At 36.6% G+C, this 24206-nt stretch overlaps 1 protein-coding gene across 1 annotated transcript in view; it reads left to right on the plus strand.

Moving 5' to 3' along the window:
- The first annotated feature begins 2574 nt into the window (after positions 1-2574).
- LOC100265625 (callose synthase 3) overlaps positions 2575-24206 on the plus strand; it is a 38282-nt gene continuing 16650 nt past the window's right edge. Inside the window, exons 1-18 of the mRNA XM_002283262.5 lie at positions 2575-2825; positions 2911-3145; positions 4048-4148; positions 4391-4515; positions 4612-4705; positions 4927-5037; positions 5149-5265; positions 5370-5462; positions 6858-6949; positions 7317-7443; positions 12451-12588; positions 12694-12770; positions 12846-12939; positions 14037-14159; positions 14251-14368; positions 22016-22350; positions 22497-22549; positions 22673-22733. Of these exons, the coding sequence (XP_002283298.2) occupies positions 2950-3145; positions 4048-4148; positions 4391-4515; positions 4612-4705; positions 4927-5037; positions 5149-5265; positions 5370-5462; positions 6858-6949; positions 7317-7443; positions 12451-12588; positions 12694-12770; positions 12846-12939; positions 14037-14159; positions 14251-14368; positions 22016-22350; positions 22497-22549; positions 22673-22733 (2055 nt within the window). The 5' untranslated portion in view covers positions 2575-2825; positions 2911-2949. The remainder of the gene's footprint in view (positions 2826-2910; positions 3146-4047; positions 4149-4390; positions 4516-4611; positions 4706-4926; positions 5038-5148; positions 5266-5369; positions 5463-6857; positions 6950-7316; positions 7444-12450; positions 12589-12693; positions 12771-12845; positions 12940-14036; positions 14160-14250; positions 14369-22015; positions 22351-22496; positions 22550-22672; positions 22734-24206) is intronic.

Consider the following 24206-nt stretch of genomic DNA (forward strand, 5'->3'; position numbering starts at 1 on the left):
TTTTTAAAATTGTTTTTTAATTTTTGTAGAATAAAAGTTTATTTGAAAATCTAAAATATTTTCAATTTATTTTTAATAATATTAAAAATAATTTTTATATCTAATGTTTTTAAACTATGTTTGAATAATTATTTTTTAAGATAATATTTAAAAACAAGTGAAAATAATTTAAAATAATAAAAGATGTTATTTAAAAATATTTTATTTTTTATTTTTAAAACTAAAAAATAGAATATAATTTTAGTTTTTAAAAATGTTTTTATTGTTCTTTTATAGTGGAGAACAAAAAAACTGCTCTAAAAATTAATTCGTAAATAGGCATAGTTTTCCGGTCCCAAATTATGAGTTAAGATTTAAAAATAAAATCAAAATTAAATTTGTTTTTGGAATAAGACAGTGCTTGGAATTATTCCTAACCATATTGTGTGAAAACGACGTCGTATTGACACGACGAGCCTCCTAGTTGAAGCCTGAAGGGTCCCAATCCTCGTAATGAATGGTATCACAGTGTCAGAGCGTGGGGCCCAATAAAGTTCTTTTTGTGGTCATCTATTTACGATATCACCCTTGAAAAAAATAGAAATGACTTGGTGGATGTGCCGGAAATGCTCGTGTTAAGGAATGAGTGAGGGCATATTAGTATATTATAATGCACGGAACCGGTTGGGTTGTCTCTCGTGATTCCTTTTTGAAGTTCGCATCATGTACTATAAATTAAAATATTTTATATTATCAAATAATTAAAAATATTTAATATTTTATCTTTACAGAAAATTTCAATTTAAAGGTGAAGTTGTAATTACAATTAAGACTTTAATTCAAAAATAAAATTTAAATTTATAATTAAAATTTTATTTTTAAATTAAAAATAAAGTCTCTTGATAATTAAAACTTTATTTTTAAACTAAAACCTACTAGATTAAAAAATGAAATCTCATAATCAATGTTTTATTTTTTAATTAAAATTTCAATTGACAATATAATTAAGGTTTAACTTAAATTAAATTTTTTAGTGATATGATATAATAAAAATAATATTTTAAATATAAGTTTGATAAAATTATTAAATTTAATTTTTTTCCTATATAACGGCTATTTTGGCTTAGATATTTTTTGTTTATATCTATTTATATTTAAAATAAATATAATTTATAAATAACTCAATACTATATTATAATATTTAATTTTATGTGTTAAAATAAAAAAATAAATTAAGTTATTTTTATTTTAAATAATAATGATGTGAAACTCCTAACAATAATGTACTTGGAATTTAATGTTTTTAATAAGCAATTTAATTTTAAATAATTAATAAATTTTATAAAAAGTCAACCAAACTAATTATTAATAGCAATTATTTTTCCCGTAACAGCCAAATTTATTGCAAAATTGAATGTTTCTTTTTTTTTTTTCCAGATTTTTATAATTGAAAAAAAAACTCTTCAATTTATCGGAAAAAAACAATTTTTATTTTTATTTTTTTATTTTCAAACCTTTTTTTTAAAATATAAATAAAAACATACTTGAAAAAAGCACAAAGAAGGAGACGTCGTCGTGCCTAATACAACCGAGAACACACCTCATTGCCTTAAATGACCATTTTGCCCTTTATCAGTTTGTAGTGGGCGACCACTTCGCCGGAAAAGAAGTGCGCTGTGCGACAAAGCAAACCGACAATCATCTTCTTATCCGTTGTTTTTTACTGTCTAAATGGCGACCGCTTTCCCATTAATTACAAAACTATCACTCCCGAGACTCTATTGCATTTATTGAACTTGCCCTTAGTTTGTGGCAGTGATTGGCCAGTACGTTGGGCTAAAAGGTTTAAGGAGGGTAAAACGGTCTATTTACATATGAAACGGCTAGTTTATCACTGATCTGTGCGGCTTCATTTTTTGAACTTGAAATGCTATCCCTATAATGCCCTTGGAGTTGACACTTTTTTACTTTCACCATGCCACGTTTTTAACATCACTTTTACCATAGGTTAGTAGTCAATTAATAACGCCATTGGTTATTGATGGAGTGCAAAAGTTCTTACTTTACTTCATTGCATCAAAATTGGACAAGCGCTTTAGGAAAAGGGATTCCAAGAAATTATTGCCTACTTTTTCCGATCTTCCATTCATGTGTTAAGCTTATCGTATACGAGCTACTTTGCTTTTAAGTCCATTATATTCTTTTAGATTTTTTGAGTTATCGTGGTAGAAACATTCTAATGTTCAATTTAGTAAAAAAAAATTTCATTAAAAAAATCAAATTAACTTTTCTTCCTCAAAGACAAAATTGGGCTTATTTGATTGTAAAAGTGTTTTTTAAGTCCAAACTCTCTCGTCTATTAAAAGGAAAAATAAAAAGGAAAAATCAAAAGAATGGTAAAAGAAAAACAGGGGAAAAGCACTTTACAAGTTAAGAAAAATGCTTTTGGGTATCGATGAATTCCACCACATGGTGCCCCACGCTAGGTGAGCTGTAAAGCAACGGTGGTGGTACTCTGGTAATTATCATGAAGATTTGGGGTAGTTTCTCAACATTTTTGAGGAATACCAAAAAAATGGAAAAACCCACTGGAGATCAGTAAAAACAAAGTATCAGTACCTTTTGCATGTTCTTCGAGCCCCCTCATCGTTTCCTTTCCTTCTAAGCTTTGCTTAAAGTTTCAGCCAGCCTCTCTCTCTCTTAGGGTTTTCTACTGTCACTGAAACCCATTTTCTTTCTAACGCCCTCCTTCGTTTCCACTTCATTTCTCTTCAAATCTCTCTCAATCACTTCACATTTCAGTGCTCTCTCTCTCATTGGCTTCTTATGTCAGATTCAGATACCTAGTGTGTACTTCTCTCTCTGTTTTTCTCTGTTTTAAAAGGGTTTTCAGTGGATTTGATTGTATTTTTTTTTTCTGCGTTTTTCCAGGGAAACAAACAGGGGTGGTGGCTGTGAGTTCACAAAAAAATGGCGTCCAGAAGCGGCTCGGATCAGCCGCAGCCGCAGCCGCAGCAGCGGCGGATCACGCGGACACAGACGGCAGGGAATCTTGGCGAGTCGATTTTCGACAGTGAGGTGGTGCCGTCGTCGCTGGTGGAGATCGCTCCGATCCTCCGTGTGGCTAATGAAGTCGAATCTAGCCATCCTAGAGTTGCTTATCTATGTGAGTTCAGACTGTTCAGTTCCTTTGCACTGATTGGAAGCAGTCTTGTTGCTTTCAAGAGCTAAAAGTACAGAGTTTTTGTTTATTGTTTTAAAGACTTCGAAAGTACTCTGAGAAAAGCTTTTTTTTTTTTTAAACCCTTATTTGTCAGTTTATAGTGTATCTTGTGTGATTATTGGTTCTATTATTGTTTAATTAGTTTCTTTCCGGTTTGATAGCTGGGTTAATACTGCCCTTTGTTGCATCATGTAAAAATGAGAGCATAGGGTTCACAATTATCTTGGGTTTGCGCATGCATTACACTGGTGCATATGTGCACTTGGGGTGGGTTGCGCTCATTTTGCTACGATGACCAAACAGCAATGTTGAAATGGGTCGTGTTCAATTTAGTTTGGATCGGCTTTGCTCCAATTTGATAGTTAAACAACAATGTGGAATGTAATTATATGAAATTTAAGTAGTGCTTTTAAACCGCATAAGAATGGAGTATCCAACTACGGACAAATTTTGACTTGAATTGGTTGAAGGCTGGATAGAATGATTGAAAAGGAAGAGGAAATGAACAATGTGGATGAGGCTCTCTTTCCTAAGTCCTCTTTCATTCTGAAGACCCATGTAAGAGGTTATAATTTTGAAGTAAGATAGGCTAAGTATGAGATCACATTGAAACCAGAGGATTCAAATTATTTGGAACACAAATGTTTTAATTATCCTTAATTTGAAATTCTGAAGTCTCTGGGTTGACAGTACTAAATTTCTGGCTTTTATCTAAATTTTTTATGTCGATTATATTTATCTTGATACTGTTGATTGATTGGATCTAGTTATTCTCATTATGTTTCTTGCTAGTGTTTTTTATTGTGGACTTCAATTTCTAACTGTTGTGTTGTTTTTGGGCATAGGTCGATTTTATGCCTTTGAGAAGGCTCACAGGTTGGATCCCACCTCTAGTGGACGTGGTGTCCGTCAGTTTAAAACTGCACTTCTACAACGTCTAGAAAGGGTAAGCAACATTATGTTTGCTTCACTGATAATAAAATGCTAGTAAATTTATTATCTCTTCATCTGAGTGACTGGAACTGAATTGACACAAACCTGTGATACCATATTTGGACACTACGCTTTCTCAAAGCGTGACCATACTTGCATTGAATGATGTTTGATATTGCCAAATCCTATTTATTGTTTGATGTCTTTTGTTGGTTTTCCATGTTCCTGAAGGGGATTCTATTTAATCTTTTTCAGGAGAATGATCCAACATTAATGGGAAGGGTAAAAAAAAGTGATGCGCGTGAAATGCAGAGTTTTTATCAGCATTACTACAAAAAATATATCCAGGCTTTACAAAATGCTGCCGATAAAGCTGATCGGTGTGTTTTCTAAGAGAGAAGTGTCTTTGGCTAATATGCCTGGAACAAACTGCTGTTATCGCTGTATTTGACAGTAAATTTTCTGCATTTATTCAGGGCACAGCTCACAAAAGCATATCAGACCGCTAATGTTCTATTTGAGGTTTTGAAAGCTGTTAATCATACTCAAGCTATTGAAGTTGATCGTGAGGTGATGACATTTTGTGCTTTGTGATCTTTGGACCTTTTCTTTTGTTGAGGATGTTTTGGGTGATGTAATTTTCTGTTTTCTGTCAATTACAAGTGTGAGTTATATCACCATAAGAATTTCTGTGGCCTAATAACCTATTAAGTGGTTCTTTCTTATTTGAATGTCTTGTTAAAAGGATAAAAAATGATATGTAGCTGATGAATCATGATTGTTGTGTATAGATTTTAGAAGCTCAAAATCAAGTTGCAGAGAAGACAGAGATTTATGTGCCTTACAATATTCTTCCTCTTGATCCTGATAGTGCAAATCAGGCAATTATGAGATATCCAGAGGTTTTTCTCCAACTTCCATGCTTCTTTGTTGTTTGTGCCTTTCCTTTCACCTTCATGTCACATTTGTGCAACTACCATTAAAATCGTTCTGGTTGTCATTTTAATTTGCAGATTCAAGCTGCTGTTTATGCTCTTCGTAACACAAGGGGTCTTCCATGGCCACGGGATTACAAGAAGAAAAACGATGAAGACATTCTAGACTGGCTACAGGCAATGTTTGGATTTCAGGTGAGCAGTCCAACTAGTTCTTGCAATATCATTTACAAAATATGCTACTTGAGCATGACAAATAACTATTTGTACTCTTGATCCATGCTTATTGTAATCTGCAGAAGGATAATGTGGCCAATCAAAGGGAGCATCTGATTTTATTACTTGCAAATGTGCACATACGGCAGTTTCCTAAGCCTGATCAACAACCCAAGGTTTGTCCCTCACAAGATACTACTGTCTTTGAGGATGATTTTCCCTCTATTTTTCTTATGAGAATGCGCATTGATGATATGTAGCTTGTGGAGGCTATTATTGTTGTCAGAGACAAAAAGATGTTTTAGGTCTATAGATTTCATTTTTCGTTTCAAATTTTACTTTGGTGATTGCCCCTTCTGTATATCCTTCCCCACTTCGGTGCAAATTTCACCACCATCTTTGACTGCTGTGTTGCTGTCAGCACTCCATTGCTGTGACCAGACTAGTGCTCCTAAACTGATAACTGCAACCCAATTCCCTGCGTATAACCACTTTAGTTGCGACCATAACTTGGGTTGCCTTCAACACCTCATAACTGGGTATTATCTCATTGCTGCTTTAGAAGTAAAAATTGAATGTCATTTGATGCTTGTTGGGTCATTCGGTGTTGCTTGAGTCACCTAACTTTGGTTGCTAGTCACTAAAATTTTCTGTTGGAATATCATGAATCCAGAATTATAGTTTTGCTATTTTGTCTTAAGCATGTTAAAATCATGATTTTATTGTGGTAAAATGTGAATGGGCTTCATACAAAAAATTGGCTGTTGCGGGGCAGTGGAGGTTTATACAGCATTATTTCCTTTTTGGCTTTCTGTTGTCTTTCCCACTCAAATTGCGTTCTGGCTGCATCTAATCTTGAAATGTTTTGCAGTATGTTTTGTACAAGCTTTAATTCCATTTTGATTAGAATGGTTTTTATCCATGACAAAAACTGTCTTTTTGTTTGCTTAATTATTCTTTTTAAAGGGAAAAGTCTCTCTGGCTCTCCATTGGGCGTGGAAGAAAAATAATATCATGCTTATTCTTGTTTACATAACGCAGATCTCTGAAGCATCCTATCAATCATCACATGAAACTAGTGATTCCTGTTTATTACTTAATTAAACTTAAGATATGTTTGCTGATACTTCGATATATGAGCTATGTCCATATGTGTATGTACACATGTATGCTGTCTCGTATGTGTGTGTGCATGTAGATAGCTTATTTGGTGACCTTGTGTCCTCCAGATGATTGAACCTTCATAAAGCATATTTTCCTCATACCTGTTTTGTGTCCCTTCTTGGTCCAACCAATGGATCATTCTGTGTGCTTAATGTGTTTTTTTGTTCCATCCTTTGATTTGTAAACACTTATTATTGATTATGAAAGGATTCTATTTCTAGATATGGATTAAACATTTTTTTCATGTAAAAAATTTGAAGCCTGAAGTCTATTCAGATGATTCCACATGTATGCATATGCTTGTATTTTATCTGCTTGTTTGTTAGGCATTTTTAATATATTTATCTTTGCCTATAAAAATGTATTTTTATCTGCATATCATGCGCTTATGAGCATCTCTCATGCAGTTGGATGAACGCGCACTGACAGAAGTGATGAAGAAACTGTTTAAGAATTACAAAAAATGGTGCAAGTACTTGGATCGGAAAAGCAGTCTTTGGTGAGCCTACTCAAACTCATTCTTTTGTTTTACCAATTAGACTCTTGTTATCTTTGTTTTCAGAGGGAGCAGTTAATATTTTACATTCTATGTTGGAAGAGTTACATTATAGGTGTCACCCAGATACAAGCTGTCAGTGTTTAACATGGATACATTCTGTCTGATACCACCACTTCAATTGGACTGGATGTTGTGTGACATTCGTTGAGGTGTCAGGCATTGTGTAAAGGAAAAAAATAGGAGTATGCTTGTGACCTGGATTAATTTTTCTCCCCCCCTTCTGGATTGGTTCAAATATTTTAATTCAGTCTTTTAACTTATATGTCATTTTTATGTTGTAATTCTTTTTGGTGCTTTAAAATTGCAGGCTACCAACTATACAACAGGAAGTGCAACAGCGCAAACTATTGTACATGGGCTTATATCTTCTTATTTGGGGAGAAGCTGCAAACTTAAGATTCATGCCAGAATGCCTGTCATATATTTATCATCATGTATGCGTTGAATCGATCTTTCTTATATCTGTATAGACCTATATATGGCTATCTTATGCTATTGTAGGACCACAGGCTCAACTTAGTATGCTTAAAATATTTGTGGCACTATGCTCGTCAGGGTGCTTGGTTGGTTATGGCAAATCACGAATGCCTAGGATGTGTGGTAGAGGTGCATGGTCTTGGGTTTGATTCTTACAGTCGGTTGAGTTTCCTGGATTACACGGTGTTGGTTGTGGTGGCTGCAGTTAGCAACTCGAGGTTTGGGTCCCAATGGAGAGTCCAAAGGGCTTGGCCATGAAGGGTTCCTTAGTTGTCAAAAAAAAAAAGAAAAAATATTGTAGCAGTGTCTTCCGCATCCTTATAGTTGACATCATGTAGCTTGTCTGCTATATTATCTGGAATTGAAGTGTTAACTAGCATTGATATTTATTGCATTCTTTACTTGTTAAAGGAAGTGCAGTTTGATGTTACCTTGGATTCCAGTCAGTAAGATATACATGACCTTGTACTAGAATCTGGAACAGGTTTGATTGAGATTGGTTAGTTTGTGCCGTGTCATAACAAGATATGTCTTCACTTGTCAGTCTTCAATTATGAATTATAGCCTAGTAAAAGACTATAAATGGTTATCAATGGATTCCAGTCAGTAAGATATGCATTGCCTTGTACTAGAATCTGGAACAGGTTTTATTCAGATTCGGAAGTTCATGCCTTGTTATAACAAGATATATCTCATCTTTTCAGTACTCAATTATGAATTGCAGCCTCAAAAAAAAAAAAAGCAAAAGACTATAATTGTTATCAATCTTATCAGAACAAAAAAAAATGTTCGTTCTGTATCCTTGATTGGGTAACCTGTATTAAATGAAAGGAAATTCATTAGATGCCTGTTGTCTATGATTTGTACCCTTAAAGTGAAGTAAAAGATTATTCCCTACTTATTATTAGTATCAGATGCGTGCCAGGATGTTTCCTGATTATGTTTTTTTTTTCCTTTTTTTTTTTTGAGATTTTTGTCTTGATTAATGTGGTTTTGTTTGTCTGGAAATTTAGAATTGTAATTTGTGGTACTGGGATGTAATATATCATTTGGTGTGAATTGACATATAACTGAAATTTATTGCCTTGGAGCTGTGAACGTATTAAATTTGATGCTTCTGTTGCCTGTTTGCATACACATTCAACTTATAATTTATTTAAACACATCATGTCGATGATCAGCTCAATTAGTCCATTCTATTTTTTGCTATTATTTGATTTATTTCTCACCTTTGTATTAGAGCTTTAGATTAGATTCTCTGAGCAGCCGTCTGCCAGACATTGGCTCATTTGAGTTCCTAATATGGATTTACTTTTTCTTTTTAGTGCCTGCATATTGTCATCATATTAGAGCTCAGATCCTTCATCATAAACCTAACTTCATATATGGTGGTGGAATGGGCCTTCACATCCATCAAAATAAAAGATTTCCTGATTAAGATGTGATAATCTGAAATCTGGTTTGATGCCAAAATGTTAAGACTTAAAAGGGTCTTAGGCAGTGTTATTAAAAGGAATAATTTCTCATGGGCGTAAGAGCTTGTTAGCTTGCATCAACGTGCTTGATCATTTGTGATTTGTTATTTTGGCTTTGGAATGATGTCTGTTTTGCTCAAACTTGTCATACGTGCTTATCCTGTTTATTTCAGATGGTTATGTTTAGTGAGGTTAGTACTTTCTGCATTTAGCCTGTTTAGGCTCCTTTCTAATTATTGGCTTGTTTTTAGGTCCATGTGAAGTCCATGGAATGTACTTTCATTTGGATTTGTCATACACTCTTTCTTGAGGACCCAGTTTTTCTGTTTTTCTGTTGTTCTGAAGTGACATGTCTTTTTCATGTACATGGAATGGATCCATAGAAAGTCTTGTTTGGTTACAGATTGATAGCACATTAATTTGAGGGGGAGTTTTGGAATTCCAGGAAATTCTGAAAGTTGCATTATAATGTGTTCTACTGGCATACAATATTATTTAGTACATTGACATTTAGCTTTAAATGCTTAGAGTATAATTTGATATTTTTTGATAGGTGATTAGAGTATAATTTGATATTAGAATCTTGGTTTGTTATTTTATAGGATTAGAAGGATGGGGGCACAAACTCAGAGAAGAGTTGGAACCTTTTAAGATAATTTTGGTAGTGTTTGGGCATATTTCTAGACGTAAAGCCAATCTAGAGAAGAGTACCTTCTTTGGCATCAACGTTAATCTAGATCAACTCGATAGGATGACATTGGTCCTTGAGTGTAAGTGTTAGATTGGCCCATTCCATATTCGGGACTTCCATTAGGGTGGGGGGGGGACCAAAGACAAGTGTATCAAAGGATCTGGTGATTGAGAGAGTTTCGTGAAGATTAGATGGATGGAAAAAAGCCTATTTGTCTTTAGGTGAGAGGATAACTCTTATCCATTCATGCTTATCTCATATTCCTAACTAATTTCTTTCCATGTTCAAGATTCCTTCTTTAATGGCATTGAAAATTGAGAAATTGCAAAGCAATTTTCTGTGGTCAGAGTTTGGGGAGCATTAGAGAGACCATCTCATTAGTTGGGACTTACTGTGTAAGGCTAAAAGGGATATGAGATTAGGGTTTGGGAAGATTTTTGTAAGAAATCGTGCTCTATTAGGAAAATGGCTTTAGAGAAAGGTATGCTCTTTGGCATTAGGTTATCCTAAGCATTTATGGGACATATTAATGGGTGGGATGCCAACACTATAGTCAGGTGGTCACATCATTGTTGTTGGAAAGCCATTGCACAGGTCTTTCCAGGCTTTTCTAGATACACACTTGACTAGTGGTGGGAGATGGGATAAGAATTTGGTTATGAGAAGACTTGTGGTGGGGGGATCAACCTTCGTGTTCTCAATTCCTAGGTCTATTCAGAATTGTCACAGTTATAAACCTCACTATCTCATTAGTTCTTGGGTTCACTAATCCTTTCTCTTAGAATCCAAACTTCCAATGCAATCTTTTGGATCTTGAGTTAGAAGATCTTGAAAGACTCGTGTACTCTCTTTCACACTTGCATTTATCTCCATTTGCTCATGACTCTAGAGCCTCGTCTTTATTTATTTATTTTTTTTTTCAGGTTTATTCACAATAAAGTCGTTCTTTTTAGTCTTGTCCAATCATATTGATTCAACTCCATCATTTGCTATTTATTTTGTTTGGAAATTGTAAGCCCCATTTAAGGTCAAATCCTTTGTTTGGTTAGTGGTACTCAAGAAGGTAAACACTAATGACATGCTACAATCGAGAAGATCCTATAAAGCCCTCAGTCTTGATGTTTGTTTGTTATGTATGGAGGGTGGTGAAACGATAGATCATATCTTCTTAAATTGCCTATTGAGTTTGGGGCTTTGGCATGGACTCTTCGACTTGGTTCATATAGATTGGGTTCCTCCTAAGAGTATATGTGACATGATGATTATTTCATATAAAAGATTAGGAAATACCAGGAAAGGCAAGGTGTTGTGGTAGTTTGCTTGTCTTGCTCTGATGTGGGTTATGTGGCAGGATAGAAATGTTATGATTTTTTAGGACAAGGCGAGAACTTCAGAGTGTCTTTGGGACATAATTCATTTCTTAGCCTCCTTTTGGGCATCTTGCATTACAACTTTTAAGGGTGTTTCCCATAATTTGATCCAACTTGATAGTTGGAGGTTGGTGTGTGGACCCAAGGGTGGGGGCTAGCAAGGATAGATTATTTTTGTATATTCCCACATGGGACATAGTTTGTGGATTCTCATGTATAGATTCTTGGACTTGGTTTTTTGCTTTCTTTTTCTGTTCCTTTAGGAGGATCTCTCATCCTCCTTTGTACTTATTTGTATTTATTTTTACTTTTCTTAATATGCTATATTGTTGTTTCTCATCAAATAGAAAAAGGATGGGCATAGGTTTTGATGCATGCTATTAATGAAAATATGGATTCCACTACTGTCAAATTTAAAATAAAATATAAATCTTGAACTTCAATAAAAAAGTTTGAGCCAACCTAGGGTGACATGGCTCTTTATAGATGGAAGGCATATTAAGGCTTGGAGAGCTGCCCCTTCCTTTCATTTTCTAGACGGTTTGGACGGAAAGAAATTGGAGATTCTTTGAATGTGAGGAATTTTGAGATCAAAGGTTAACAATTATTTTCCTTAACAATTTTTCTGTGGGTTAGGGTGTATATAGGAGGAGGATATCTGCAATTGGTTGATTTCATAGATTGGTTGGGTCTTGGATGAGGGAGGGAGTATTTTTTTTTTGTGTACCCTTTTTCCTGTTTTTTGTTTTGTGCTCTTTTTATTTGACCCGTGTACTCTTGTGCGCCTTTTGCTTTTACTGATACACTCTTATTAAAGAAAAAAAAAGAAATGTTTGAGCCAACCTTGTCAATTGGTTTGAACCAAGCTAATAAATCTCTCTCATCACTAAATTTCATTTGTTTTTAGAAATAAAAGAAATCATAAAAAATGTAGTATAAAAAACTCATAAATGGGGTAAGAAAAGCCTGAACCTAGGTAGAGTACCCTGAAAATTCTCTGAATATATAGAGAAAAGCTGTGAGAGTTTTAAAAGAGAAGTGAGAGCAGAGAAGTATTTTCAGATAGTTGAGAAGTTAAACCTTTGAGATGAGGAAGAAAAGCAGTTTGAGGTGGTTGAGAAGTTTTGAGATGTTGAGATTGAGGACAATATTTTTTACAAGATCATCACTCAAAATGACAAATGGATGAGAAACTGACGAGTTGTAGGGCTGTTTGATTTCATTAAGGTAACTATTGGCATAAATGTCATTGAGAAAAGATAATTATTATTAATTATGGCATGGAATCAAGTTTCCTTGGAATAGTTCATTGATTATCAGATATTAGCTAATATATTTTTGAAGAAATACTTTCTTGAAATGTTTTTCTTTTGGGCTATTGATAAATGTTAATTGTATTTGGATTGATATATACTTTTGTTCTTGTAGATGGCATTTGAGCTGTATGGTATGCTGGCTGGGAATGTCAGTCCCATGACAGGTGAACATGTGAAACCAGCCTATGGAGGTGAAGAAGAGGCTTTCTTAAAGAAAGTGGTTACTCCTATCTATGAAGTGATCGCAAAGGTGCTACACGTGTTCTTTTTTTCTGTGAAAGACTAACAGTATTGGTTGTCATAATTTTCTTCCTAGTTTTATTAGTTGTGTCATGACAATTGTGTTGCACTATAGGAAGCTGATAGGAGCAAAAGGGGAAAATCTAAGCATTCCCAATGGAGGAACTATGATGATTTAAATGAATACTTCTGGTATTACACAAGTTTTTCTTTGTTTTGCTCCCTATCAATATATTCTAAGAAATAACGAATTATTTGGGATTTTAGGTCAGTTGATTGCTTCCGACTAGGTTGGCCAATGCGTGCAGATGCCGATTTCTTTTATCTGCCGATAGAAGAGACGCATAACGAAAGAAATGGGGTACGCTATTACTATTACTCTGATTTTTCTGTTTCCTTTACCTTGCTTTTTTTACATTTGCTATTTTGTGGCTCATTGGCTTTGTTTTTGCTTTTTCTTTAGCCATGACTTCTATTTGGTTGAGAGGTTAAGATTTGAGAATTGTGTCTCAAAATAGCTTCTAATAGGTGCCACTTCTATTGTTTGGGTTTAAGTGAAAAGGTGGATGATTATTGGGTTAAAAAGAAGAAACACTTGGTATTGTATATGTAGGAAGTTTAACTTCATGTGGAATTTTTGTTAAACATCAATATTGAACTACCATTTTTCCTCAAAACCAAATGCTACAAGCTTAACCTTTTAGGATTTGGATCACATGCTCTTTAATATCCTCCCTCACATGCAGCCCCATACGTGGAGAGAGATGCATGTTTGAAGGCAAATCACTAAGATTAAGCTTTTAGAAAAATTGATAGTTCAATGATTAAAATAAACGAGGTCTTTGGTGAGAATCAACCTCTTCCTTGTTTCTCCTAGAAGTCCTTTTAGATTCATAAACAATTTTATAAAAACCATCCAAAGACATGTGACAAAAAAGTTTCTACTGAGCTGAAAAGTTGCTTTTTACTTCCAAAAAGTCTATCTGAACAGGCAAACAACAAGAAATGATCAATATATCGAAAGGTTAACACCCTTATATGTGTTTGTGTTACTAATGATAGCATGTACATGGGTGTTTATTTATGTGTCTACTTGAGTGGCAGGGTATATTCGTTAAGATTCACATCATAATTTAATTGAACCACATATCAGTGTACATGCTAATGCTTCTGTATTCTACTCCTTATTTTATTGTATGATATATTTCCTTTTCTTATTTTATTTTCTCTACTTCTGTGTCCTACACTGTTCGCACTATTTCTTTTGTGTATATAAGGTTTATCTTCTACTGTTTTGTTCCCAAGCCTCAACTAAATGAGAAAATGATTTGATATCATACTTAAAACATTGTTTAATTATTACTGCATTATTCCTTTCTGCTGAATGTGGTTGGTGCTGTTTAATTTGAAAGAAATTGTCCTCAGTGATGGTGGGTTATTATGATATTTTGATTTCAGGATGGCAAACCAACTGCCAGAGATCGCTGGATGGGAAAAGTTAATTTTGTTGAGATACGTTCCTTTTGGCATATTTTCAGAAGCTTTGATAGAATGTGGAGTTTCTTCATTTTGTGCTTACAGGTAATTGTCTGTCCTTCCATACCTTTTCTTTGCTTGTCTTTTTTGTCTTTGATTATGTAACATGGTGTTAAAATTTTGTGATTCTTTTAAGGCTATGATAATTGTTGCTTGGAATGGTTCGGGGGAACCAAGTTCAATCTTTAGTGGTGATGTTTTCAAGAAAGTACTGAGCGTCTTTATAACTGCTGCAATACTGAAGCTTGGGCAAGGTAGGTAGTTAATCTTGGTGATTTGATAATTTTTTTTCCCACTTGAGAAAAACTTTTGAAAGTATTGTTCTTTGTTTCCTCTTTTTTATTTCTGCATCCATTTATTCTTTCTATAGCAGATTGCATTTTGGAAATAATATGGTATCTACAATGTTCTTTTAAAATTTGACCAAGTATTGAGATTTTTGGGATTATCTAGTATAGAAGTTTTCTACCAGTCTTACCTGTGTTTTGCATGGTAATGATTGCTGGGAAAGGATCCATTTGCTCTTCTGCATCAATGTAATGATGTAAGCAATGTCATATTGTGATTTTTTTCTTCTTTTATTTCTCTCTCCATTTGGCTACAGAAAAGCCTCAAAAATCATTCTGCACTCCACACCTGCCCAGCACAACAATCCCCCCAAGAAAAATGGGGAAAAAAAAACAAGTAAACAACCAGTTCCTTCCTATGTCAGGTTGCCTAAATTGCTGTGAATGAAGTTAAACTTAAGGCACATAGGAGGTGGACAAATCTTTCACGCTCTTATGGAATCTTTCCCCTGATATAATAGTTGACTTGGTCTTCAGTCTTGCAGTATGATTCTAATAGGAATGTTGGAGAACTCTCTGGAAATAGAAACCTCAAGAGATGACAAAAAGGGATGCTGTCCCATACATGATCAACTGGCCTCTTCTTTGCCTCAAAGATCCCAGAGTTCCTTTCAAAGCAAACAACTAAGGCTTAGCTATGTCATAGGGGAATGATCTGTCCTAGAGCTTCTCCCAGATTTCTAGGTGGCTATGGATATCATATTGACCTGCCTCTTTTAGGGCTGCTCATAAACCTTTTCTAAGGAGAACAACCTCTGCCATAATTCAATCACAATAGGAGAATGGAGAAAAAGGTGACCCACTCTCTCCCTGTTGTCCTTTCATAAGATATGTCTCTTGGGGCTGATGATTCCTTAAGGGCTCTTGATCCAAAACATGTCCTCCTTGCATTTTTTTTTGGTTTTATTTTTGTGTTTTATTTTATGTCTGTTTACCTCCTGTTGAAAGAGAGAGAGAAAGGAGAAAAACCTTATTTTCATTCATATATTTTTACTTACAATTGAGAGATATATATATATACAAGGTTAGGAGTCCTAACTACCATACATATGACCTATATTAATAAGGAAAGATAGTATACTATACATACATTATATTCAACACTCCCCCTCAAGCTGGAGCATATACGTCATATGCACCAAGCTTGTTACAAATATATTTAATCCTAGGACCTCTGAGAGATTTAGTGAAGATGTCTGCTAGTTGATCATTTGAATTGACAAAACTTGTAGCAACACATCCTGATGCGATCTTCTCTCTAATGAAATGACAGTCAACTTCAATATGCTTGGTCCTTTCATGAAAGACTGGATTGGATGCAATATGTAATGCGGCCTGGTTATCACAGATGAGTTTCATCTGTTCATCCTTTCCAAATCGCAACTCCTGAAGAAGATGTCTCAACCATATGAGTTCACATGTTGCCAAAGCCATAGCTCGATACTCGGCTTCAGCGCTAGATCTGGCCACTACATCTTGTTTCTTACTCTTCCAAGATATTAGATTACCTCCAATAAAAACACAGTACCCTGAAGTGGAACGTCTATCTGTGGGTGAGCCAGCCCAATCTGCATCTGTGTAACCAACAACTTGAGTATGACCTCTGTTCTCGTACAATACACCTTGGCCTGGTGTACTTTTGATATATCGAAGAATACGGATTACGGCATCCCAATGGCTATCACATGGTGACTGTAGGAATTGACTAACAACACTCACAGGAAAAGAAATGTCTGGACGAGTAATGGTGAGATAGTTCAATTTACCTACGAGTCGTCGATATCTCCCGGGGTCTCCTAAAGGCTCCCCCTGTCCTGGTACAAGTTTGACATTCGGATCCATAGGTGTGTCTACCGGTTTACAGTCTAACATACCGGTTTCTTCCAGGATGTCTAAAGCATACTTCCTTTGGGAAAGGACCACACCAGAACTAGATTGAGCTATCTCAATTCCCAAAAAATACTTGAGTTTCCCCAAGTCTTTGGTCTGAAAGTGGGTAAAAAGATGTTGCTTTAGTTTCTGTATACCATCCTGATCACTGCCTGTAATGACGATGTCGTCCACATAAACAACCAGATAAATACACTGCCCCAAGGAGTTATGATGATAAAAAACTGAATGGTCTGCTGTACTGCGAAGCATGCCAAACTCTTGAACAACAGAACTAAAACGGCTAAACCATGCTCGAGGAGATTGTTTCAAGCCATATAGAGAACGGCGTAACCTGCACACTAAACCAGACTCCCCCTGAGCAACAAAACCAGGAGGTTGCTCCATATAAACTTCCTCGGCAAGATCACCATGAAGGAAGGCATTTTTAATATCCAACTGATAAAGAGGCCAAGAACACATAGCAGCCATGGAGAGAAGCAAGCGGACAGAAGCAATCTTGGCAACAGGGGAGAATGTGTCACCATAATCAGAACCATAAACTTGAGTATAGCCTTTAGCAACTAAGCGGGCCTTAAGGCGATCAACCTGACCATCAGGACCAACCTTAACTGCATAGACCCAACGACAACCAACTGTAGATTTACCAGGGGGTAAAACAACAAGATCCCAAGTGCCATTAGAGTGCAGAGCAGCCATTTCATCCACCATTGCCTGTCGCCAGCCTGGATGGGAAAGAGCTTCATGGGTGCTCTTGGGAAGAGAAACAGAGGATATAGCAGAAACAAAAGCAGAATAGGGTGAAGATAATCGATGATAACTCAAAAAATTGTAAATAGGATGAGGATTACGAGTAGAGCGAGTACCTTTCCGAACAGCAATGGGTAAGTCATTAGGAGAAGGCAGAGCCGGGGCAGGTGAAGCCGAAGGGATAGGAAGTGAGTCAGCAGGTGCCTCAGGAAAAGGGAGAGGAGCAACGACACGAGGACGACGATGATAAACCTGAAGTGGTCGAGGGGGCATAGCTTCAGGTGGGGAGACAATGGGAATGGGCAAGACTTCAGAAACAGGAAGAGACTCAGAAGTGGTGGAAAAGAAGGGTGAGTCCTCAAAAAAGGTGACATCAGCGGAGATAAAGTACCGATGAGTCTCAAGGGAATAACAACGATAACCCTTCTGAAGTCTGGAATATCCCAAGAAGAGGCACTTCATGGCTTTGGCGGAAAGCTTGTCCTGTCCAGGAGTGAGAATATGAACAAAGCAAGTACAACCAAAGACACGAGGAGGAAGGAAATAAAGTGGTTGGTCAGGGAAAAGAAGGGAGTGAGGAATCTGATCATGTAAGACAGAGGAGGGCATACGATTAATCAAATAACAAGCGGTAAGAACAGCGTCCCCCCAAAAGCGAAAAGGAACGTGACTATGGAGGAGGAGAGTATGAGCTGTCTCAACAAGATGTCGATTCTTGCGTTCAGCTACCCCATTTTGTTGAGGAGTATGAGCACAAGAAGACTGATGAAGAATCCCATGATGAGACATAAACGAAGTAAATTGGGCTGAAAAATATTCCCTGGCATTGTCACTGCGTAACACACGAATAGAAATATTGAACTGGGTTTGGATTTCAGTATAAAATTTCTGGAAAATTGAGAATAACTCAGCTCGATTTTTCATTAAAAATAACCAAGTACATCGAGAATAGTCATCAATGAAAGTGACAAAATACTGAAATCCTAAAGTAGACGCAGTCCGACAAGGACCCCAAACATCAGTGTGAACAAGCTCAAAAGGAGACTTTGCCCGATTATTCAAACGCTTTGGGAACGAGACACGAGTATGTTTCCCAAGCTGACATGACTCACACGGAAGCGACGACAAAGTGGAAAAACGAGGAACCATCTTCTGGAACTTGGAGAGACTAGGGTGGCCCAGACGATTGTGAATGAGGAGAGGAGCATCAGTGGAAATGCAAACTGCAGGAGATGAATCTGAGGTGAGGTGATAGAGGCCTTGAGACTCACGTCCTATGCCAATCGTCTTCCCCGTACTCCGGTCCTGCAAGGTCACAAATTTATCAGAAAATGTAATAGAGCAATTAAGAGTACGAGTGATTTTGCTGATGGAAATAAGATTAAAAGGACATTCAGGAGTATAAAGGACAGAAGTGAGAGGTAGAGAAGGCAGAGGAAGGGCCAAACCAATACCTTTAGCCACAGTTTGAGAACCATTAGCTAAGGTAACAGTAGGTAAATCAGAGGTAGTAGTAATAGAGGAGAAAAGATCCTTATTACCAGATAGGTGATCAGATGCTCCAGAATCTAGAATCCAGGGTCCAAGAGAAGATGTGTGGGTAAGGCAGGCAGAGGCATTACCAGGCTGGGCAACAGAGGCAATAGAAGCCTGAGATGTCTGAGATGCGGAGGAGCTCGGAGGCTGAGGCAACAGAGAATCAGAGGACTGGGCCATATGGGCAGTGCGAGGAGGTCTTCCATGTAACTGATAGCAACGATCGCGAGTGTGGCCAAGTTTATTGCAATAGGTGCATTGAGGACGTTGGCCTCTACCTCGGGTACCACTGCGTCCTCCTCGAGAGGTAGTTTGAGAAACTAACACAGAAGAATCTGAAGCGCTATCAGATGTCAAAGTCTGAGTGGACGAGATACGCAGGAGGCGAGCAAACACATCATCCAAGGACGGAACTGATGAACTGCCAAGAATCTGATCACGAATAGACTCAAGATCCGGACGGAGGCCAATAAGAGTAAGAACCATGAAGAACTTGTCAAGTTGTGTTTGTTGAGCCCCAACATCAGGAGTAAGAGGCATCACAGTCAGGAACTGCTCCTTAAGAGAGGCAATCTGACCAATATAAGTAGATAGGTCCAAGTCCTGTTGGCTGAGATGGACAATAGCAGAAGCCACCTTATAAAGACGCTGGATATCATTCGTGTATAATCCTTTGGCCTGAGTCCAAAACTTAAAACAAGTTTTATAGGCCTGAAGATGAAGAAGAATCCGGGGATCAACCGATTGCCATAATACACTACATAACTGTGCATCTATCTTCCGCCACTGTACGCGGTCAACCTCAGGGATATCTGCCTCCTGGGTAACCAAGTGATCCTCATATCCTTGACCCATAAGCCAAAGTTCAACAGAAGCAGACCAGGAGAGATAATTCTCACTGCCAACCAATTTCTCTGAGGTAATCATAGGAGATCCAGAGATAACAGAGGTAAAGATCTGATTTTTGGTGGTCATATTCACGTATTTGGATCGAAGAGAGCCCTAAGATGGGTTCAGATTTCGGCGGAGAGAGAAAAAAAGTGAAACCACGGCTGTGAGAGGTGCAATCAATGGAGAAAAGGTTCGTGACGTGCCTGGAGAGGAAGAGAAGCAGCACCCAAGCCTCGGAGATGGAGGGGGAGCCCTGTCGGAGGTGGCCGGAATGGCAAGAAAGCCAAAAACAGGGAAAAAAATGGAGATGCAGGGCTCGGGGAGGACTGCCGGGGGGCTAGAAGGCCAAGACGGCGCCGGACGAGCCTGGAGAGGTGTCGGAAGTGGCCGGAATATGCCTCACGCGCACCCACGCGCCGGCGCGTGAGATGCAGCCGCCGACCGAAAATCGCGCGTGGACGGCGCGTGGCTCCTCTTTTGGTGCTGGTGTCTTCACAAAAGGTGGAGATCTCCTCCAGGCGCTCCTTCTGGTATGGTCGGTGTCGGAAAAATAGGTCGCCGGAAAGTTCGCCGGAAAGTTCGCCGGAAAATTTCGCCGGCGGTGAGTGGTTTCTAGCGACGATCCGACTGACCGGAAAGTATTGGGAGATGGGAAAGGTGACCGGAAAGAAACACGGTGACCGGAAAGAAACACGGTCACCGGAAGGTTTCCCGGAGTTGATGACACGGAAAAACAGGAAAGAATTAGGTTTTCTTCCTTGGCTCTGATACCATGTTGAAAGAGAGAGAGAAAGGAGAAAAACCTTATTTTCATTCATATATTTTTACTTACAATTGAGAGATATATATATATACAAGGTTAGGAGTCCTAACTACCATACATATGACCTATATTAATAAGGAAAGATAGTATACTATACATACATTATATTCAACACCTCCTAACCCCAGGTAAAAAAATTGGTTCTCCTACATATAAATTTTAATGTCCAATCAATAGTTGGTAGGTTTATAAACAAGATATCTGGTATGCAACTGCCAAAAACATGTCCTCCTTGCATTTTTTTTTGGTTTTATTTTTGTGTTTTATTTTATGTCTGTTTACCTCCTTAACCCCAGTAAAAAAATTTGGTTCTCCTACATATAAATTTTAATGTCCAATCAATAGTTGGTAGGTTTAGAAACAAGATATCTGGTATGCAACTGCCAAAAATTTGGCTTAAAATAGGGCTTAAACAAGATATCTGAGAAATATTTTCATAACATCTTATGCCTATCATTTTTTTTTTGTGACATCTTTGTTTACTCAGTCTTCCATGTCTTTAGGAGCTGGCACTGTGGTGTGTCTATTAGATTTCATTGGCAGTTTGGGTAAGGGTATAAGGCCATATAGTACCTCTTGTTTTCTTTGTTGGTTTTTCTGCACTTCGTATATATCCTGCGAACTAGGGTTGCTCTTCTTTTTTTTGCTAGGTGCCATTTTATAAATAGATTTTTTTTTTGCCCTTACAAAAGTGTGTTAACTTTATTTATTGTGAATTTGATAACTTCTAAGCATAAAAATTTCAGAAGATATCCTACTTTATTTTGAATCTATTCATTCATCTGCTATAAAAAAGTACTTTTTACTTTATTTTTTACCACAGTTTATTGTGGACATGGTCGTCCAATTGTACAGCCATGTTGTTCTTGGTAGGTTTGTACATTTATATTTCCTGCATATTAGAAGACCTAGACAGGCTGTTCCATTTTTGAGCTGGACTTGATGTGGTACTAGACATCATATGCTTGATTGGATCATATGCTTGATTGGAATTGATTTTGTACATGTTCTCAGATTGGGTTAGGGTGCATGTAAATTGTGCTTCATGGTCCATTTTCGATTTCATTGATTGGTTGGGTTGTAAGTAAGGGTTTTTTTGTTTTTTCTCTCCCTTTGGCCTAGTTGCCTTGTATACTCCGTGTATACTGTCAGGTGTACTTCAGGCTTTCTTTATACAATTGCCTTTTACTTATAAAAAAAAAAAATGATCTGGTTGTAGGATCTGCAGAAAAAAAATGTTTATTTGCAAATGTTGGAACTTACAAGACTTCCCTTTCATTGATCATGAAATTAAACTTACCAAAACAATGTGTATCTCTCTGATTAGAAAAAAAAAACAATGTGCAGCCAAACTTCAAATTCTGGGATTACTTTTCCTTTTACTTTTCATTTCTTTTACTTTTCTTGGATTTTTCTCAGTTAAAAATTTCTACATTTTTTCAATTCCTTTGTATGGAAGTTCTAGAATTTTGAGGATTTATTTAGGCTCGTTCTTCTCAATTGAATAGTTTAACATGCACTCACACCTACTCACAACTGAGAGGGAAGCCATTCTTTTTCTGAAGGTCTCAATTGTATAAAGATTTCTAAAAATATACCTGATCATTATTGTGAATTTCTGCTTCACGAAAGTTCTATGATTATTACTCCGTTAATGTGTGCAGCTGTCCTTGATGTAATCCTCAGTTGGAAAGCAAGGGAAAGCATGTCATTCTATGTTAAGCTACGATACATTTTAAAGGTTGTCTTGGCTGCTGCATGGGTGATAATTCTGCCAGTCACTTATGCTTACACTTGGGAGAATCCTCCTGGATTTGCTCAAACCATTAAAAGTTGGTTTGGCAACAGTTCACATTCGCCTTCCTTGTTTATTTTGGCTGTTGTGGTATACTTGTCGCCAAACATGCTAGCTGCTGTATTGTTTCTTTTTCCCTTCATTCGCCGTTTCCTTGAAAGATCGAACTATAAGATTGTGATGCTCATGATGTGGTGGTCGCAGGTATGTAGATTGTTTTTCTTATCACTTGTTTATTTCTATTTATTTACTGTAGTTGCCAAAACTTTGTTATATGTTGAATTCAGGTAGTAGTGTGTGGTTCTGTTTACAGCATATGGTTTATTCTTAGTATGCTTGATATTTTGCAGCCTCGACTTTATGTTGGGAGGGGAATGCATGAGAGTACATTTTCTCTTTTCAAGTAAGAATCCATTGGTTCAAGATATGGATGGAATTACTTGTATAACTGACATTAATATTTTTTTTATAGGGTAAAGTAGTTCCCTTTTGTTAATGTTTATTTTATCCTTGTCCAAACATTCAGGTACACAATGTTTTGGGTTCTTCTTATTATAACGAAGTTGGCATTCAGTTACTATATAGAGGTTTGTTCATTATCCATCATTGAAATTCAAGTTGCTTGAGTGTTCTGGTAATAATTATAAAAAAGAAAAAGAAAAACTTAATGACTCTTATTATCTGGTGTGCATCTTGATGACAAGAATAGGTTTGGTTTTGGTATCACATTAAGATTTTTGTTTATGAATGCCCTACCTTGGGATTGGAAAAAATTATTTTGGTATTGCATAAGGGCATTGTAGTTTCAATCAATGTTTTACTAGTTAGGTTTATTGGAAAATTTAATTGGTGGGTTATACATGGTGGAAGAAGAAACACTTGCGTTTTTTCTAGTAAAAAATCAAAATGGGGCCCAATAAAAGAGTAAAAATACACCAAAATTGAATGATGATGGGAAGTGAAATTGGTTTATGATAACGACTTAAAACTTGACATTCTTAAGGACCTTTTGGAGCCTTTTTGACTGAATTTGAGCATTTAAAACATGTCCTTAGGCATGTTTGTTGTTAAACCCTTGGTGTTTTGCATTTGACTATGTTAGCTCCAATGGTTGCAAAAGATTTGTATTGCTTTTTCTTCCTTAAAATTATTTTTTCTTCTAGAATCTCATTAATGATCAAAACTGCATTGAGAGGGAATTGCCTACCTTACGAAAAAGCTCCTCAGAAGTGAGACATTGTTTGAATAGCTTCAAGAGCCAATGGCAATGATCTTTCATGGATTTGCCCTACAGTCAATAGTTCAGTTTTACACATATCTGTGCACATGCTGGCAATTTATTTTTACATCTCTCTGGAGAACCTCTCATTTGTTTTTTTTATACATCTTTCTTTTATTTAACATAATTGCAATTGTTGTTTCCATTACATACCACTGCAATATTAGCAGGAATCTTCCTCCCCTTCCCTGCTTTAATCCTCAATCAATCTACCTATTCACTGTAAACATGTTTTGTGAATTGGCAAAACTTTCATCTTGATTCATGCTTTCTTTGTGAGAATGAACTTGGCATAGGAGGAAAAAATTCGTAAAAAAAAAATGTATATTGAAGGATAAAGTGGCCTAAAATTGTGAGAAAAAGTGTCTGGACTCATTTTCACCTCTTTTGGTTTAGAATTTAGCCTCAGCAGTTGGTTGATCTGTGAATTTGGTAAAAAGGAAAAACGAAAGTGTTATAAAGGCTTCTTATTTCCCATGCTCCCCTTAGTTAATTTTAAGCAGTTGAATTTGTGATAGTTGATCTTCTCATTCTCCATATCCTCCTGCTACTAGGTTGCTCAAAAAAGCAGTTGGTATTTACTATTGTTGGATCAGTTTAGGCAGGTATTGATGTATGGTATATACTTATTGAAGTTAGAACTAGGTTCTATTCGGACGGAATTTAGGCTATTGGTTTAGCCATGTGTCAAGAAATATCTGGGGGCTGTGCCAGCAAGGAATGATATAACCAATGTGGTTCAAGTTGAAGGAAGAACTGGATCTGTACCTAATGTCCTGAA

Source organism: Vitis vinifera, chromosome 6 (assembly GCF_030704535.1).
Source record: "Vitis vinifera cultivar Pinot Noir 40024 chromosome 6, ASM3070453v1".
In the NCBI taxonomy this organism is placed as follows: Eukaryota; Viridiplantae; Streptophyta; class Magnoliopsida; order Vitales; family Vitaceae; genus Vitis; species Vitis vinifera.